Genomic DNA, 16,427 nt, shown 5'->3' on the forward strand with positions numbered 1-16,427 from the left:
ACGATTTTGAAAACCTGCCGTTGGAGTTGGCCTTATTAGTGTATTGCCATTGGAGTCATTGAGTCCTTAATAGGTACTTTTATTAAAAAATTATAAATAAGTGATGTGTCCCGTGGGGTCCATTTAAGGAGTCTTTGTTAAAAGAACTACCATTGTGGATGCTCTTAGACATTATAAGATCCACTTTAAATAGCACAATAGTCAAAAGTAAAATGTCAGAGGCTAATAACTCATATTTTCTTATTGAATATACACCATTATTATCGTTCAAAACCTTCTATAAAAATGCCTATAAAAGAGAATGCTGCTGCTCTCACTGATTTCACTAATGTACAAACTATTGTACTAAACACCTTTTCTTTTCCTAAAAATATAATTTATGAACACTACAACAGAGACATACAGAAGACTGTTTCAGAAAAGGCCTGTCCCCCAAATGTTATGTCGCCCAAACCTTATGCCGACTTCCCAGCTGCTGTCCAGGCCTTATAGTCACTGCACAACCGCAACCATAAGTATTTGTTTGTTTATTGACAGCACACTGTGAGGCAGGAAGCCATTCACAGCGGGTAATACTGATTTGAACTGCACTGCATATAGTATATATATGTATTCTGCTTCCCACATAATGAACCAGAAGTGTGTTTAGTTCAGTGCATAATGAACCCGTTCAAGAAGCTGAACAACTTGGTTGACAGAAAATTGTGGTAGGAGCGGCTTCAAACTTGGTTTTACCACATCAAGTGGTTCCATAGACAAAATGTTATTTTGCTGCATATTTGTCAGCTCCAGAAACTGTGTCAACATGTCCCCGTCAAGTATCTTTGGTGTTCCAACCTTATATAAAATACATGTAAGCAAAATAAATGACATGATGCAATATCGTTTAATCAATCAATCTGCATTTCTGAACAATGAATTCAATTAAAAAAAGAAAAAGATGAACATGAATTATGATAAGATAAAAAAGCCATGACCTTCCCCTCCTGAAATGCTTTCAGTATTTTTTAGAAAAGTTAAAAAAATATTAAACTTCTAATCATATTCCATTCACCATATGAGCAACATGCAAAGAAGTAAGATATTGGGGTTGGGTAAAAACGTGAATAGCAAAGAAAATAGGAACAGCTTCCATAAAATGAACTAAAAGTTAAAGTAGGATTTCAAAATTATTACAAATTTTACACAGCTGATAAAAATTTGAGGTAGAAAGATGTCACGCTGTAGGGGAAACGTACCAACATTGAATAATAAACTTGTAATCAAGTAATTAAAGTAGTGAAACTTTTAACAATACTTTTTATAAATATCATCAGTATTGAAAAACATTGAATGTGAAATTTGGACTAAATTCACTTCATAGTTCTTACTGGATTTTCACGGCTGCGAAACTCATTATGATCATTTCCAAGAACAGGTGCAGTCAAATGATGGACAGCAAGTCTTGCTTGCACAGCTTCTAAGAGCTCATATTCCTCTCTACAAAAGAAAAATTAGTTCTATCAACCATGTCAAAATGCAAACCCTATCCAAAAGGACTGGGGCATTATCCTAGGACTGAACACAATATATATGTCAAGCGCACACGTCTAAATATTGAAACAGAATAATTTGGTTCTGCGGGGAAAAAACCGTTGACATTTACCTTCCTGAAACAAAGCAATGCACAATTCATGAAATGGCACACACTACTAACAAGAGAAATTCTAGTAAAACTTTGAAGCATGGATACTCATTAAAAAGGTGACATACCCGTACCGGGTACAAACTTAGTATCGGTATACGTACGGTACTCGATGGTACTCTCTCATTATTCCGTTGCGAATGAAATTTGTGGCTGTCTCATATATTAATATAATAATATATAGTTGTATAATATTATTTGAGTTTCTTTGTTGTAACAACAAATTTTTTTACTTTCTAATCTTTTATTGTGATGTTTTGTTGTGGATTGAACAATTTAACCACTAATGTTATATCATATAATAAAAAAAAACTATAATGTTTTTATTGATGTACCCGTACCTTACTTTGTTTTAGAACGACGTAACCCGTACTTATACCTATGCTAGTAACACACTCCTAACACTGATATTGACTTAAATTTACGTGGGTTCTATTTCATAAGTGGTGGGATCCATTTTAATGGTGGCAGGCAGGACTCGCATGAACTTTAAAGTATGCAAAGAGCACTCATAATCCCTCATCAGCGTGAAAGTATAATATTAATTGCTACTATATCATCATTTACCAATGTGTCCACTTGAATTAAATCATCCATTGCAATGTGTCCAGTTAACACACACACCCACTAATCCTTACAAAACTGGCTTGTAAGGTGAGGACTACCCCCAATTATAAACATATGTTCAAGCCATATCAAATTCAATGCGGAACTCTTAACACACACCTCTCATGCCTAGAGCTGGACATCTGGAGTGTGACTCGAGTGGCCCAACGGATCTTGGATAGACTCTAATACTATATTAAGTTTTTATATTAGGTCTATTGAGAGACTTAGAGAGATGACTAAGAGTGTTTGGATGAGGAAAAGTTGAGGGAATGTAATGTTTTGAGGGAATTCAAATACTTTGAGGTGAACTCCATTGTTTGGATAATAATTTGAAGAATTTTCAAAATGATGGAAATTTAATAAGTATTTGGTTCAAGTTAAATTTAGAGAATTTCAAATTCTTCATTGTCATAATTTTTCAAATTTTGGTCCTCAAATTTTTAAAAAAATTGCAAATTGATCCCTCAAAATTTTTAAAAATTATAATTTGACCCCTCAAATTTTGAAATTTACAAATTGACCCCTAATTTCAATTTTTCAATTCGGCCCAAAAAAATTAAAATATATAAAAGTTGCCAAAAAATGATGACAATGAAACTTTATTACTCCATCCAAACAAAAGTATTGAGAAATGAAAATAATTTAATTGAATCATTTAAATTGCCAAGAATTCTAAATTCTTTAAAATTTTCCAATTACCTCATCCAAACACACTCTTATAGTTTTTCTAGGTACCCCTACCTCTAGTGATCTGACTCCCCCTCCAACGGATCTACTCTCTTAACTACAGAATCTACAGGTCTTCTCTCCACATGCCCAAACCACCTATGTATTTGTGTGGTGCCTATGCTTTCGACATTAGCAATGTTGGTGAGTCCGTGATTCATAGTCCATAGATATGGAAATATAATAGTATTCAGTCTTAATCAGCAAAATTCCAGGCAATGACTAAACCGCACCTGACAACTATTTACCTTGATATTTTTATAGTTGCGGTCAAAATTAATTGGTACCTTGATAAAGGGATGAAGATCATTATGCTTCCTAACAGAGTACTAACAAGAATAGTATTTTGTAGCGAGTCAACATTTGTCTTGGGGCCAATGCCACCTGACAACAAATCATCAGCTGGAAGTCTGTATGAATATGAGCCCTGCAATACAAAGCAAAAATTACATTACCTAAACACCAAAACTACACAGAAGCAAATTAGGGGGAGGGGGTACAAGACATTACTAAATTCAAGAGCACTAACGGACAGTAGAAAAACGCATTCATGCCCCAAGAAGTAAGAAACTAATCCAAAGTACATATTACAGAACACCCAATATATTTTGCCAAAACACACTTGAATAGAGTGTTTGTAAAACAGGGAAAGCACACTTCAGTTATTGGAGAAACAGTGTAACTCCCCATAGCAATAATAAAAGATGTGTCATTTATAAGGAGTGAAATACTGCACCAAGACAGGTATTGGTCTGTCTTTGCAAGTAATGAAGGATATGGCAACATTTTCGAAAGAGTTTGGCTCATTATAATATATTTTGAATAAAGTGTCCTTAAGTCTTTTTCTTGGCAACAATTTCAGGATTACATACAAAGTGACTGTCTCTGGCATGATTCCCAGTACTGCACAATAAAAAAGTCGAGGAACAATCACCTTCGGTGTATAAATCACATAAAAAAACAAAATTAAGCTGAGAGAATTGAAAAACAACATTTTCTTCATTTGACACATTTCAATGTGTATAATAGCATGTAGAATAAATACAATAAATGTCAATTGACATGATTTGCTGCTAATTCAAATCCTAATCTATGATTTTAATCCTAATAATAAATATATGGATTTGATTCATTGATTCCAACAGAGATTTTTAAGAAATTCATGAACCAGAAACATGCTCCGGCGCAACTCACAATCGCACAGCGCATAATAAATTTCACGTCTAATAAATAATTAGTCGTATCTGCCTCTGTAGCAAAGCTGTCACTTGCAGTTTAATTTACATTCCTGTGCCGATTGAGTAGAGTACACAGCAGCATTTGCATTCTGCAACTGCTTTTTTCAAATCAAATTTCTAAAAAGAAATGGTAACATTAAATGCAAATTAATAACTAATGTTCCAGGAAACTTAAGAATATACCTTTCGGATGCTCACAGCTATCTCAGCCATGAAATAAGCACAGCTTAGTCTCAAATTGCATTCCGTACTTGCATTGTTTGGTGCTGGTGACCAATAACATAACATGGTTAGAATTTTGTTTTCATGAATAAAAATAATAATAATAATTATTATTATTATAATAATAAACTAATTGCTTTAAGCATGCCAATAGCAACATAGGCTTTAAAAAACTGAAGAGCAGCCAATATAGATATTACTCCCTATAAAGCATAACCACTTTCAACTAAGGTACAAACTGCACAATCCCCTCCAAATATAAAAAGTCGCGGCACTCAAGCTGTGAAAAAAGCGAGCAACATATGCAAACTACAAAATTTTCCATGTATTTCCCAATGAAACTGTATTATAAAACCAGTAACCAGGAAGACCATTCCGTATAGTATGAATGGAAAAATATTTAACAAACTGGTTTGATATTTTTCCTAGACAACCAGAAGTTCATCCATGAAAAATTTCCTTCAACTTAAGCGGTACTTTCACATCACATAATACACCTGAGGAACTCCTCCATTTCAACCACCTAGCTTAGATTTGATGGTTTACATCTCCTATTTCTTCGTCATTTTGTACTATAGACCCAAGATATTTAAAATGTGTAACTAGTGGTATGATATGATCTCTAACTTTCACCTCTACACTCGAAACGCTTCGCCTCTTGCTAAATTTACATTCCGTATACTCTGTCTTGCTTCTACTCAAGCAAAAACCATATGTTTCTGAGGCTTGTCTCCAACCTCCCATTTAATTCTTCCTTTGACTCTCCAAGTAGGACTATATCATTTGCAAAAAAGCATACATCTTGGTGCTCGCTCTTGGATGTGTTTTGTAAGTACATCCAACACTAAGGTGAAAAGATAAGGGCTTAGTGTTCAACCTTGGTGCAATCTTATTGTTATGGTCTTATGTGTCTCCTCCTTGTGTCCTCACTAGTTGAGACCCCTTCATACATATCCTTGATAGCTCAAATATAGGCCACCCTAACACCTTTCTTCTCTAGAGCTTTCCACAAAATCACTCTAGGCACTCTATCATATGCCTCCTCCAAAATATGTCACTTTGGCAAATTGCACACGGATTAAGAAAGGTGGTTAGTGTTGTACGGGAAAGAGAAATTATGAGTTAGTTCACAAAATTACCCTTTATTAATGGTATAGAAATGGGAAATTAGAAAAATTCAAAAGAGAGAGTAATAAATAGTAAGAGGTATAATAGTGAAATCAACGTCAATGTCATTGATACTGTAAAAGGACATTTAAAATGAATTTTTTTGGCTAGAATGATATATATTGTGGGGATGAAAATGTCAATTAGGAAAGATGTTCCCTTAAATATTTTTTAGTTAATTGTTTTGGGTTAATATATATAGTTTTGAGCTAGATGTTATTCTTACTTGTGATTTATATCTTTTATACAATCAAGTCATATTTATTTAACATAGTTTTTCAATATATTTAAAAAAAAAATTATATTCGTGTACCCGTACCAAAGTTTTTTGGGAAATCTCCACCCGTACTCGTACCCGGTACCATGCCCGTATCCGTGCAACATGGGTTACAGCAGTTTTGTTACTAACAGTTATGGCAGTTACTAGTGCCTCTATAAACGGCAGAGATGGAGTCATTTGTAACATATTAACATTTCTCAGTCAGGTGATGAAATTCACTCTTCTCTCTCTTTCTCTGAAATTCAACAAGGCTTACCTTCCAAATGATCTGAACATAAAACAGCTATGCTTCCTTTACGATCTGAAACAATAGCCGTGTTATCATCCATGAGAATGCAATCAGCAACCAACCTCTGTGATGGGTCACCGTAGAGTTGCTCCAACTTTCTTGCCTCCTAACATAGAAGATACAAATTAAACAACTTCAGCATTGGAATTTCATATAAACAATAACAAAGTATCAATACAGAGGACCGTGATCATGATGTGTCAAGCATAAACATCATAAAATGATTTCCATGCCAAAGGAAATAAACATGTAGCCAACCCCATGAGAGAAAAAGCATAGTGTTGTTGCACAAAAGGAGATGAAGAGAGGGGCATGGGGCACAAAATATATGGAACTTTATTTCAAGGAAATGAATGCAAAGGACAGTTTCTTAAGTTAGCCTCAATAATTAATGACAGGAAATAAGCAAATAAGAATACACTACAGAATTGCTCTCCAATGTTTACGCATGCCTTTTTTTAATTATCAGTTAAAATTTGAATAATACAACAGAGGGTCATCACCACTCACCTCATGGTAAGAAAAGAAAAGGATACCATCACGATTATCTCCAACTGCAATTCTACTAAAATATGCAGTCAAAGATCTTATCGAGTAGCGCGTCCTTCCCACAGCATACTTTCTCACTCTTTGTGGAGTGTCGTTTGGGAAACCACAGACATAGAACTGTAAGAAAATAATTGAATGAGATGACTATAGCCAAATGAAGATACGAAACTTTCTTATGTGGAGAGAGAAAATTGAGAAAGGAAGGGATTGTGAGGAAGTAAAATGAATGAGAAACATGTAAGAGTTTTGCAACATACAGCATTGGCAGCAGATGCCAAAAAATAGCGATCAAGATAAGGACAGATCGCTTGTACAATTCCCTGCCATGTAGTTGCAGAAGCCAATCGGAACTGCCAAATTTCATTTTCATCAAGTTTGATGCCATCAAAGCTATTATCATCAGGGCTGCTGGCAAGGCTACTGCTTGATAGGCATAGCTGTTCAGGAACGTGACCAACAATTTCATTGAATGGTGAAGTTCTTTGAGAGGATGACCCTGCCTTCGAACAGAAGGTCATTGAACCACTGTCTGAATTTTGCACATGATCAATGCAGAGAACAAGCAGACGACCCTTGGCACTGCCAAAGAAGCATTCTATTAGAATATGGTAATCAGTGTGAAATGTATAAATTACCAAAATCTTAACTATGGAAGACTATACGAACATATTGATTTGTTTTGCCATCATATATGAAGTAAAGGATTGTCGAAGTAAATGAAAAAATATATATGTTTGCTACTATGAAGATTTTATATAATTTTGGAAACTTCACTTCAGGCACTTTATGCTAGTTATTATGGGAAAATAAATATTCAATATTTCTCTCAATAAAATAGTCTGTTAGAGAGAGTGTTGAAAAGAGAGTGTTCTTAGCACTCCTCATTAATAAATTAATTGTTGACAAAAAATAGTTCGGAATGAAAATTTTCTCAAACAATGACAGTTGTAATAATGTAACAAATAAGCCCAACATGCTATATACTATACCACATTATATTAATTCTCAGTACCCTTTGGTTTGAATCTGTCAGAAAAGGAGAATGCCTATTGAAAAGTATACACTGCCCTTTCCAAGAAAATGTACGAGACTTTCAAGAGAAAAGGAAAAAAACAGTTTTGAATTTGAGACCCTGTGTTGGCAGGTGAAAGCCATGTGCCGACGCTGGTGGTTACTGATTTCTATAGGAAACTTACCTTGGGAATTGAGTGTCTTTTTTCTTTAGCATACAAATAATGCATTATTGCATGCTTGTGGGTATCAAAGCAGTCTATAATGCATGAGTCAAACTCTTCTTTTAGTGAGTAAATGCATATACGGTGATGGGTTCTCGCTATCGGAATTCTCAATTTTTTTCATTTGCAACATCTCAACCATCAAACTCGATCTCCTTTTTTCTTTATAAGTTTTTCTCTCTCATGTTTGATGGCTTAAATGCTTCAATTGAGAAAAGTTGAGAATTTCAATGGAGAGAATCCACTCCCATGCATATACACTTCTTTAAAAGGAACTTGCAAGAAATCATACGCAACTCGTAAAAGAGGAGCAACCAGCAAAGTGATAATAAAAGGGAAAGCAACTCCCATCATTTAGCATTTGATATACAAGGGAAGTTAAAAGACCACAAAAGCTTGATTCCATACCTCTCAGCTTCACCACTGGGGATTGCGGGTGGACCAGAATACAGACTAGTTCCAACCACAAGCACCTGCTCACTTCCAACCCTAATTAATTCCATGGATGTTGCTGTTTCTCCAAGTTCTAGTCTAAAAGACGATAGTACTGACCCGCTTAGGGGATCCACACAACATATGTCAGACAAACATGTACCAATACTCAGTTCGGTCCTCATCACAAGTAACATCTGACTTTCGTTGTGATACAGGACCTTCCGTGGAGTGCCCTTTAAATGAAACTTTCTCATATTAAGTCTCTTGCTGTAGACCATCTCCACCTAAAGCATCAAAGTGACAAATATAGGTAAGTCAAGATAGCAACACATACAAGAATCGCATACAGCATAAAATCAGGAATGAAAACAGTGGTTGTTTCGTGGTGGGGAAGAAAGTTTGAGTGGATATAAATCAGTGTTATTACCAAAAATTTATATGTTTCTTGAGTAATGACTGCAACAAGACCCTCCAACAAAATTATATAATGCCCAGCATCTCATAATTAAACAATTGACAGTAATCACAATGGGACTTTTAATATGCATTTAAATCGGCAGTATAAAAGCATCTTCAACGCACTATAAGTCAAAAGAGAAAGAACAACCAAAGAAATAGTGGAATAGAGCAATGTGACAGCAATGATACTGTAATATGATTTTCTTACCAGATGCAAACTGTTTTCAGCAACAAATAATATTCCTTTTGGACAGTCAATAGAGCAAACAGGAGTTGCATGTGAAGATGGTTGAAATGAGATAGAAGTATAGGAAATGCTGTGTCTTGCACTGTGCAACAACCAAGGCCTATCACTTAGTGCAATTATATCAGCATCAAGTGTGTCATCCAGGGGAACCAAGAAAACTGGAGTGATGCCAATGCGACGAATGGCAATCAATTGAAGCATGCAAGGAAGGTTCACGTTGATAGCCATGGTCGTAGAATTTACCAAATTTATAGAAGATAAAGCAGTGTCCACCACATTTATTGATGATGAATGAGACGGTTCGGTTGGCCACTCAAAGCGAAGGAGCATTCCATTCCGCAATCCGGCAAGAACATAATATTTATCAACAAACACGAGTCGTACATCTTGAGGTATGCAAAAACTTTTAGCAGTCCCCGCTGTACTTTTTAATGAAATTGTTCCACAAGCAACTACCGTGACTCCACCATTCGGATCAAAAGACCAAATCTCTACAGAAGGCCTATGGGTGCCAATAACAAATGTTTTATTGATGTCCACTCCACTTACAGTAGAAGCCATGGAGCTATTATTTTCTGAAATGGATGAATTTGACCGTTTTTTTCCGTACTTTGTTCTAGGGATGGAAATGCATGATACTTCGTTCTGCAGTTCCAAATGTTGCATTTCATAAATTTCATATTGATAAGCCGATAGCATTCTAACCCCAAGGATAAACAAAAAACATGGGTTGGAGGTTGACACAACGATGAAATTATGCCCAACTGCCCCCAGACTAATATTCAGATTGTCTGGGTACCAAGATGTGCAAATAGGAGAGGACAAAGGGATGCCTTCAGAATGACCATCCTTAGTAGGCAAACAAAGCTTAACAGCAGATTGATAGATCTGAACAAGCAAACCATCACTCACAAGGCCACATGCCAAAGTACATACATTAGGTTGGAAACCAACAGAATCAGTCACGTCAGTAAAACTTAAGCCAACTGACAATATTCTAGTCTCCCCAAGAAATGATAGAACTAGAAAAGAATGATATTGATCTGAAATTTTCATTCGAACGGTCCAAGTACCAGCTACCCCTTCATAAGTAGAAGGGGTTCTAAGTAGCTTTTCTACATTGATACCACTTTGAATAACCCTTAATGACCCCTCAGGTGTCACACCACAGCAAGCAAACATTTGGTCATGCTTCTCATCATGATAATCCCCAGATGTCACATCAAAGATTGGTGCAATGTTTTGAATAAGATTTGTAAAGCATAGCCTTCCATCTTTCAATTTCAGGACCACGCTGTCCCCCATTTCTACAATTGATGCTAGATATCCCTCCTTAACCCACAAAAGTTCTTTACAAGGTAGACCTTTATAGAGACACTCCGAGAGACTCAATTTAGGGCCATCGGAGTCAAAATAAACTTCAATCATAAAAAATTCTCCAGTGTCTACACAAAAGATCATCCTAGGAACTTCATAATTTTCAGGTTCCCAACTCCAAGAGCATATGTACTTCGGACCAGAATTAGTACCACCACTGTCACTGTCTATGCACATAGGATCATAATCACTAAGCTGCAACAAAGCACAGGCGGCAACACTAAAGCCTTCATCATCAAGATCGTGTAATTTACAAGAGTCGTCCACATAAGTCTGCTCTTCAATTGCATTGGGTAAAATGTTCAAGCAAGTCTTGTACACACATAATGGATTGTGAGGATCTCTAAGATCCATTAACAGAACATCACCAGCCCTGAATAGAAACGCAAGTCCCGGAGAGTTAGGAACTTCAACAATGTTATGTGCTAGAGGTCCAGCTTCAACATACTGAGAAATGACAGAGACTATATGTGCTTTAACATTCCATTCCAATAAGAGCAATTCATTTAGAAGAGCTCCCCTCCTGTAGGGCAAAGAAAATGTATTCTTTTCCGTAAGCATGTGGTATGACAAATACAACAGAGAGATAAACTAATTTCATTTATAGAGCAATTTTCAAGACTTGGAATAAACTCTTGACAATGGCCAAACAAATCAATCACCACACCTATTTAGAATAATAGCTAATACAGGATTCTGCCCCTTGATTGGTTGTCGGGAATCTACTGAAATAAAGCACATACTCCAAATAGTACCACTAATACTGGTTTTCTGCATGGTTCTGGAAGTACTTGCAGTCTCTTCACTTTCAGAGGGATATATTATTCTCTGGAATTTAGCAGAAACCATCACATAAGTATATTTCGTCAGGCAAAGGAATGAATTTATCGAAAGAGAAAAAAATTAGAAAATACAAAAAATAGAATTGTAAATAGTTACACTTCTACGGGTATAGGGCATCGTAAAAAATACAAAACATTAGATCTTTCCAATCTTTTTGAAGTTCACAAAAAATCATTAGTTTAACCATAAAGATAACCAGACAAATTTGCCCTATATTTATGCCCAGTTTGCCTATCAGATCACCTATGCTACCAGAAAACTGTGCTATACATGAATTTTTTCCAACACAAACACCAATGTGTGGCTTTTCTAAAATACAGGATGGTACATTAGTTTTGGACCTCATCAATGATATCACTCCCAGTCATTGACGTTGACATAGAAAACAGAGCCAGCCGATCTTCATATGCACTTGCAGCTATAAAACAACCACTGCAGAAAGAGAGCAAGAGGAGTTAGTATTTAGTAATATTCACAGAACTTAAGCATTATGTTTTAACTCTTTGTCCAATTTAACATTATTTGATTTGATGTCAAACCATCGTGACTCTTCAACAGTTCAACTAACAGCTCCGGCTTTTAGAAAAGCTGGATATTGACATGGCATATGGGCCACTTCATTAACCTAGTAGTCTATCCAAGATCCGTTGGGTCACCTATTATTTGGTCACTCGGGTCATGCTTCAACATGTCTAGTCTTTAGCGTGATGAGCGTGTTCACATTAGATGTGATATGACATGAAAATGTGATATTACCAATGAGCATTATATAATATATATATATATATATATATATATATATATACATACCAATAACATACAAAGATTCAACTCTCTTGCACTTAAATGTGGTTTTAAAATTTCAAGTAGATTTTAAATGCATTGGAGGTTGTGTCCATTTAATATGAACGTTAGTCCTCATCACGGTCCACACCAATACAATCTGACCCTGAGCAGCCGGCAACCACAAGGGATCGTTGTTTGTAGACATCGGGATATCTTATCATCCCTATGACTTGTTTATTATCGGTCAAAGTAACACTCCATGCTGCAAAGGCCGGGAGTTTCCCAAGCATGGTTTGGGGGATAATACATCATTGCCAGATAAAATATTGGAGAAAAAAGGGAACAAATTCAGGGGATGACCATAGACAAATTTCTGGGGCTACACTGTTATTTGCAATATATAAAGCAACTAATACAAGTTTGCAGAATGGCAGAAAGACACAAAGCTAAGGACAAAAAGAAAGATAATATATATGCCTTCCAATAAAATTTCCGACTAGAAAAGAGAGCACCTGGAATCAACTGCCAACATTCGTCCCGGAAGATCCCTTATGTTTCCAGGATTAGATAGTTGAACATGTGTTATAGGAAAAAACCTACAACAATGCATAACAAAAAATGAGAAAGCTTAATAGGGATATAGAGCTTCATTGTTTTCCAAAAAAAATGTAGTTCATGACTTTTGTAATAATAGTTTTTCATACTATAATGATACGCTAATGAGCCAATCTGAAAATACACCCAAAATAATATGCAGTAACAATCCAACCAAAAAGAGAAGACGGTGAAAGAAGTGGACCTGTTCATTTCATTGCAAAATGTGAGCAATGACAGCTTTCCGGAATCCGATAAAGCAACCAAGAGGTCTTTACCTTGAGTCTACCAAACAGAGGGGGGAGAAAGGGAACTCAATAAATCCAATCTTGTCAAATATCAAAAACAACTAATTTCATTCAAAACAACTAATATTTTATAAGGAAATGTGAACTCTGTTGACCAAGGACTGTCTGATTGATGAAAATATTTTGTTTGAATAAAACGAAGCATAAGATCGACGCACAAGATCTGCTATAAATTAAGTTTGTGTCCAACAAGAAAAACTACACACACAGAGTTGACGAATCTCTGCAATCGAAATTCATTTACATTATACAATTATTGTGCTACAAATGTCTTATTTTTCTTTCTTTGCTTTTTTCATGTGTCTTGTCCATTACTCCGTTCATTATAGGATCGATGTCCTTCCATTAACTCCTCCACATCTAACCAAAATATAACTTATATTGATCTATCTATATTCTTATTCTAATAAAAGTCTTTTGCTAATTAATCATCAGTCATAAATGCTAAAATTTCACATGTTTTGAATGAAGGTTTGAGACTACAATTTGGGCTGCAATATCACAATTTCGTATCGACGAAGCACAATGTTGTTAAATAGCATCTATATACCGTTATATCATGGTGGAATTAGGACAAACCATTGTTGTTTCGTTATACGCTGTTCAATACAAAATGTTGCCAAATAGCTCTGGTGGCGCTAGAGCACTATTGCATGGCGGACTTCAAAAAATCCATTATTTTCCTTTATAATTGAAAACATAGGCGAAACAGCATATATATTGAAAAACCTCACCCTACTAATGGCGACCCAGAAAATATAAATCAATCAAATTTACTAATTGCCATCACACACACACGCGCGCACCTGTGGACGACGGGTGCAAAATTTGTCATTCCATGGCAATACAGCAAGATCTTTAATGATACCAAAAACAGGCTGATCACAAACGGTTTGTACATTCCCCTCCTCATCAATCACCACCAACTCTATAGATGTCTCCTGAAATCATCACAAACCAATAACAGTAAAAATTACATAACCAATTCAATTAAATTACACTAAGCATTTATTAATAGGGTTTAGGTTCCAAAATTGCAAAGCTAACTGAATAAAAGTGCGAAAGGGGAATAGAGAAAAACCTTGCCGAAAACGACGTCGTTTGAGGAAGGAGAACGAAGGTGAGCGTAGAGGACCTGAAGAATGGCGCTTGCTCTGACAACGCACTTGGAGAGATAATAACGCGAAGTAGAGGATGATGAAGAAGATGGACTTGACTTGGCGGAAGAGCATTCTTGTTCGGAAACCGCCATTAATTCACGATTTGAAGGTTCTAGCGTTCGCGATTAATACGATTGGTAATTTGTTGAGAAAATTGAGAAGGAATAAGAGGTTTGGAATAGCGAGGGTTCATTGAGAGTAGAGAATGGTGTGATGATGATGATGATGATGATGATGCATAGTGTATTCAACTTGGAAGCAGAGCGGTAGAAGGAAAAAATGTAGAAAACACACGACACAGGTTTATGTGTTGATTGAATTGATGCGTAACTTTCTCTTGATTTTATTTTCTCTACTTTTCCATGGAATAAAATAAAATAAAATATAGATAAATTGTTAAACCAAAATTTTTAATATGTTACTCAACTTTATTGAAACATGAATCATAGGGAGAACCTGAGTTATTGGTCGAAATATAAACTCCACCACTAAAAAAAGACAGGGTCTTCAAAACAAATTTCTTGGGAGTATCGTTTAACCAACCTACAAAAAGAAATTATATCTTGAAAATGCAAGGTAAACACTTATTAAAGTTATAAGTCATAATCGTACAATTTTCAATGTAAAAGTTGTTGCTTTTAGATGCTTAAACAATATTTTTAGGGCACTTGTTAGCATTTTATAAAAAGATACTATTTTGAGATTCTTCGTCGAATCATGTTGTGGGTAATAGAAATCAAACATGTGACTTTTTGAGTGGGTCGGCTATCAATCAACTCAATCCACCATCGTTGTCTTTTCATTTTAAATTTATTAGATAGATTAAATTGTGTTTATATACTAATTTTTTCCATTTCTTTTTTTATCTATACTAATTCTTTTTACAATGAAAATAATATTTTCTCTACAGAGAAAATAGTATTTTGATTTCAATGAGATTCTTGGAGTATATGATGGCGAGAGTGGATGGCATGGATGAAGCCGTGCATTTTCGAATGGAGTATGCTCGTCCTTGTTAATGGTAGTCTGGCGGTTAAGATTGATATCCGGAGAGGGTTGAAGCAAGGAGACCCTCTAGCTCTGTTTCTACTCCTTTTGATGGCAGAGAGTTTTAATGGGGTGATAAGCAACGCGATGAGTCACAATTTGTTCAAGGGGTTTAAAATCAAGAATGAAGGTGGGGGAATCTCACATCTTCAATACATGGACGATGCTTTGAGTATCGGGGAAGCTTCGGTGGATAACCTTTAGACGCTTAAGGCATTGTTGAAAGGGATTGAGATGCCTTCGGGTCTCAAAGTCAAGTTCTATAAGAGTTGTTTGCAAGGGATTAATGTATTTTCAAAATTTATGGGTATGGTGTGCAAGTTTTTGAATTGTATTGAAAGGGTGATGCCGTTAAAGTATTTGGGGTTGTCGGTGGGAGTGAATCCTTTAAAGCTTGTCACGTGGGAGCCTACATTGGAGCAATTGTCTCAGAAACTTCAATCATGGGGAAATAAGGTATGTGAGTCTTGGGGGTCGTATTGTTCTTCTCAATGCGATGATTAATGTGATTCTCGTTTTTTACTTATCCTTTTTTAAAGATGCCAAACAAGGTTTGGAGAAAGATTGTCAAAATTCAACGCGATTTCTTGCGGGAAGTGTCGATAGGGGGAGGAAGCTTTGTTGGGTAAAGTGGAGGGTAGTTTGTAAACAAAGGATGAAGGGAGGTTTAAGGGCGAGGGATGTTAGATTGGTAAATTTGAGTTTGTTGGTAAAGTGGAGATGAAGATTGTTACAATGCGATGATGGTTTGTGGAAATAGGTGCTTATTGAGAAGTACGATACTCGGGTGTTTAATTTGTAGGTGGAAGGTGATGGTGCTTGGCCAAGATTCATCTCCATATGGTGGAAGGATATTGTTTATATGGAGGAGGTGATGCGAAGAGGTGGTTTAATGCATAGGTCATTAGGAAGGTGGGGACCGACAACTCAACTTATTTTTGGAAGGACCTGAGGAGAGAGGCAATTCCGCTTAGCAGAAAATACCCGAGACTACTCACAATCTACAACAATAAGGAGGCTTTCGTGGAGGGGTGTAGGCGAGTTTTTGGAGATTGGGGGATTGGAATTTTATGTGGCGAAGGCCTCTTCTTGTTTGGGAGGAAGAACTTTTTATTAGTTTGAAGGAGGATTTAGAGGGGCATAGGTCGGTTAATCATCGAATAGATGGGTTT

General features: G+C 36.0%; 1 protein-coding gene across 1 annotated transcript; it reads right to left on the minus strand.

Annotated features, from left to right (window-relative positions):
* Positions 1-198: 198 nt before the first annotated feature.
* On the minus strand, positions 199-14,533 carry LOC25499564 (splicing factor 3B subunit 3). The gene is made up of 15 exons (XM_013594852.3): positions 14,130-14,533; positions 13,855-13,989; positions 12,946-13,025; positions 12,659-12,742; positions 11,702-11,792; positions 11,185-11,345; positions 9,102-11,040; positions 8,408-8,718; positions 7,022-7,343; positions 6,726-6,881; positions 6,183-6,321; positions 4,441-4,523; positions 3,307-3,446; positions 1,371-1,479; positions 199-837 (listed from the first exon to the last, which is right to left on the minus strand). Exons 1-15 carry the CDS (start codon positions 14,298-14,300, stop codon positions 646-648), a joined length of 4,113 nt encoding a protein of 1,370 aa, XP_013450306.1. The 5' UTR covers positions 14,301-14,533; the 3' UTR covers positions 199-645.
* Positions 14,534-16,427: the final 1,894 nt, after the last annotated feature.

Source organism: Medicago truncatula, chromosome 7 (genome assembly GCF_003473485.1).
Source record: "Medicago truncatula cultivar Jemalong A17 chromosome 7, MtrunA17r5.0-ANR, whole genome shotgun sequence".
Taxonomy (NCBI): domain Eukaryota; kingdom Viridiplantae; phylum Streptophyta; class Magnoliopsida; order Fabales; family Fabaceae; genus Medicago; species Medicago truncatula.